General features: G+C 50.3%; 1 protein-coding gene across 1 annotated transcript; it reads left to right on the top strand.

Moving 5' to 3' along the window:
- Nucleotides 1–307: 307 nt before the first annotated feature.
- Nucleotides 308–3,157, top strand: SARC_00866 (hypothetical protein; the record flags this gene model as incomplete). Its single annotated transcript, XM_014305440.1, has 1 exon — nucleotides 308–3,157. One exon carries the CDS (start codon nucleotides 308–310, stop codon nucleotides 3,155–3,157), a length of 2,850 nt encoding a protein of 949 aa, XP_014160915.1.
- Nucleotides 3,158–3,372: the final 215 nt, after the last annotated feature.

Genomic DNA, 3,372 nt, shown 5'->3' with positions numbered 1-3,372 from the left:
ATAAATAAACACACGGATATATATACATCTGATTTTTCAATTTGTTTTTACGAATATATATATGTGTGTGTGTGTTTGTGTGTGTCTGTGTGCGTGTGTATCCTATGAGTAGTCATATATATACACCTATATGTGTGTGTATGATATATATATATGTGTATGATATATATCTATGTGTGTACATGTATGTATATATATCTTTGTTACAACGTAGCTCATCTTGAGTGTTTGAGTACCCTATTTTTTTATTTTCTTCCCAACGATCCCAACACAGCAGGAGACGTTTAGTCCCTCTCGGGGCTCTTCAATGGAAGCTGAAGTCGACGGTGTCGCTCGAATCGATCAAAACCGAGAGTCCCCATCACCACACCCCCGGAGACCTAGTAGGTACAGTAAATTCATGGATACCGTTTCCAGCTATGATACGGTTGGTAAACTGTCTAGCTATGATACTGCAGATACGCTATCCCGTGCGGACACCATTGGGTCTCATGTGGCCAAGCGGCAGAAGTGTGATACTCCCATTGGTGTAGAAACAACTGAACGCAGGTCTGAATACACGAACTATGTTTCGCAATTCTCTGGATCCACTATCGGTACTCAGGTAGGAGACGAGCAGAACACGTCGAGTATGCGAAGGTACCGAACATCTGACAAGCCGGAAAGACGGTCGGTCATCAGTTACCTGTCGTACAATCGCAGCTCTACCATTGACGCCAGTGGGAGTGACCAGGGAGAGACGAGCTCAGACAGTGACAGTGACTGCACGATATTGCCTGCCATACCACACCGACCCACAGAAAGGACTCACCCACACAGTATAGAACACCTGGTATCCGACGGCCCCAGACCATTCCAGCTGAACGCACTACCCAACACTTCCAACCAACGGCCGCATAGAAGCTCAATCGCTAGCTGTGCCACTTTAGAGACGCCGGAGGAGTGTCTCGAGTCACCATCACCTGACTTCAGTATGGCTCATCTGCTGTACGACCATCGCTATGAGCAACCGAGCAGTTCGGTACAAAAATCGGTAGTTAGCGACCCCACGACATCTGGCATGACCCGTACGCACTCGGTGGCTTACCCTTCTGCCTCTGACAACCCGTTGGCCCATGGATACGCCCCGCCTACACTTTCCAGCACGCACAATCCCATAGCAGTGATGCACCCCTTTGAGACCGTTGACACCAAGTCTTCAGTTGACACCATGTCTTCAGTTGACACCATGTCTCCCGTTGACACCATGTCTCCCGTTGACACCACGTCTTCAGTTGACACCATATCTCCCGTTGACACCATGTCTTCAGTTGACACCATGTCTTCAGTTGACATCATATCTCCCGTTGACACCATGTCTCCCGTTGACACCATGTCTTCAGTTGACACCATATCTCCCGTTGACACCATGTCTTCATTTGACACCATGTCTCCCGTTGACACCAAGTCTCCCGTTGACACCATGTCTTCAGTTGACACCATGTCTTCAGTTGACACCATGTCTCCCGTTGACACCATGTCTCCCGTTGACACCATGTCTTCAGTTGGCACCATATCTCCTGTTGGCACAAGAAAGAGTGCGGTGTCGTACGCCTCAGCGTCTAACCGCTCGTCCATCCCGAGAACTGAGTCGCCAGCATTGCCGCCAACATTACTACAGCGTGCCAGCGAAATCCCGTTTGGGGCCCACCAGGCTGAGTATGCCTCGCCTGATATGAGGACATATAGACGACAAGAGCCAACACGTCTACCGACACGCTCATACAACACCCATAGTACACCACGGGCAAACGAGACCTTCTCCTACCCCTCAGTCAGACACAACCCGTTCAAATCGACGAAAGCCCTACCACCACCATTACCTGGCCTTCACGGTAAAACAGGTCTGAACGGGTTCTCCTGTCCCACCTCTGAACGCATAAGGCCATCGGGGCCAGGGCTATCAGCAGCACCGCCGCACAGTTTGCCACAGGCCTCACACAGTCGTCCGGTGGAATCTCGAGAGGAGATTGTGACTATCGTGATGACTAAGGAAGGGCTTAGAGTGAGAGTCCCGTTTAATATCATGACTGGCAGAGCAGCGTCTGTTTCTGGTCTCATACCGTTTGTTCCTGGAACGCAGGTATGTGTCAGAAATGTTAGACGACATCCCCCCTCGTCTCCAAGGCCAGGGGTGTCATCCGGTATACCATTCACGCCTATGTATTTGTCCGAGGCCGAGCTTTTGTCTCAACAGAAGGCTGAGGCCGAGACGTCCCTGGCGAACCCAGTGTCTAGTGCCCGATACAACTCGAGATCTAGGCCATCACCAACACGACCACCTTTAATAGAGGGTGCGGGGGGAGGTCTACCAGCGTCGCTAGAAGCAAGGTTTAAGAACATCTTGTACGGTCCAACGTCTGTGCCACCCCTCGCTCGGAGTGCAGCCACACGCCCATCGACAACAGCCCAAATGTCGCAGCGGTTCGATGCGGGCTCGTTCGCAACTCGCAATGTGGGGATGAAGTCCGTGCTATCCTTCTCCGCTTCAGCCTTTCCCACAGCTTTGAGGGCCGCTCACTCACTGCGACAGGTACCGTCGGGACGCTTCTCACTTGACAGTTCGCCCGCACCCAGTGAGAAAGTAGACGGCAGCCCCGACTCTCCTGTCGAAGAAGCTAAAGAGGTCATAGATGTCGATGCATTGTCCGACTGTCCGCAAAGCCCGTGTGTGGATCCCCAGGCAACGGAGCCACCCTTGTCCCGTCAGTCACCTGAAGACGTACAGGTCTCTCAAGATAACACTAACACAGACGTGCCGCTCGCAGGAGAGCAAGCCGCACTACACTCCCCACCATTGCATCCGTTGCCTTCAACTCCAGACTTGCGTTCGCCTTTCACGCTACCGCCTTTGACACATCAGCCGCCAACCATCCCGCGCCAGTCCTCCGCTGCGACAGACATCGCGGCCACGGACGTATCTCCAACACAAACCGGAGCACACTCAGTCTCAGGTGCATCTGTACTCAAACCTTCGTCTCAGACAAGCAGACGGTCCTCCACTTCACTGCCGCCACTAAAACACCAGTCCCCTACCGTCTCTCGCGCCCATATGCCTCAAGATCTGAACGGAGCCAAGACCAGCTCTTGTTCTCCAAGCAATGCAAACGCAGAGTAGCCACCACAACGGCCGCCTTCGGCAATGTGAGTTGAACAGGCCCGTAAAGAAGGGTTTAGGGTTTTTTGTGTTAACTTTTTGCATAAATACATAATATATATAGATATATATATATATATGTATATATATATATATATGTATATATATATATATATATATATATATATATATATATATATATATATATATATATATATGTGTTNTTNTNTATNTAT

Source organism: Sphaeroforma arctica (genome assembly GCF_001186125.1).
Source record: "Sphaeroforma arctica JP610 unplaced genomic scaffold supercont1.30, whole genome shotgun sequence".
Taxonomy (NCBI): Eukaryota; class Ichthyosporea; order Ichthyophonida; genus Sphaeroforma; species Sphaeroforma arctica.
The sequence above is the reverse complement of the archived record's forward strand: the minus strand, read 5'-3'. Positions and strand labels throughout refer to the sequence as shown.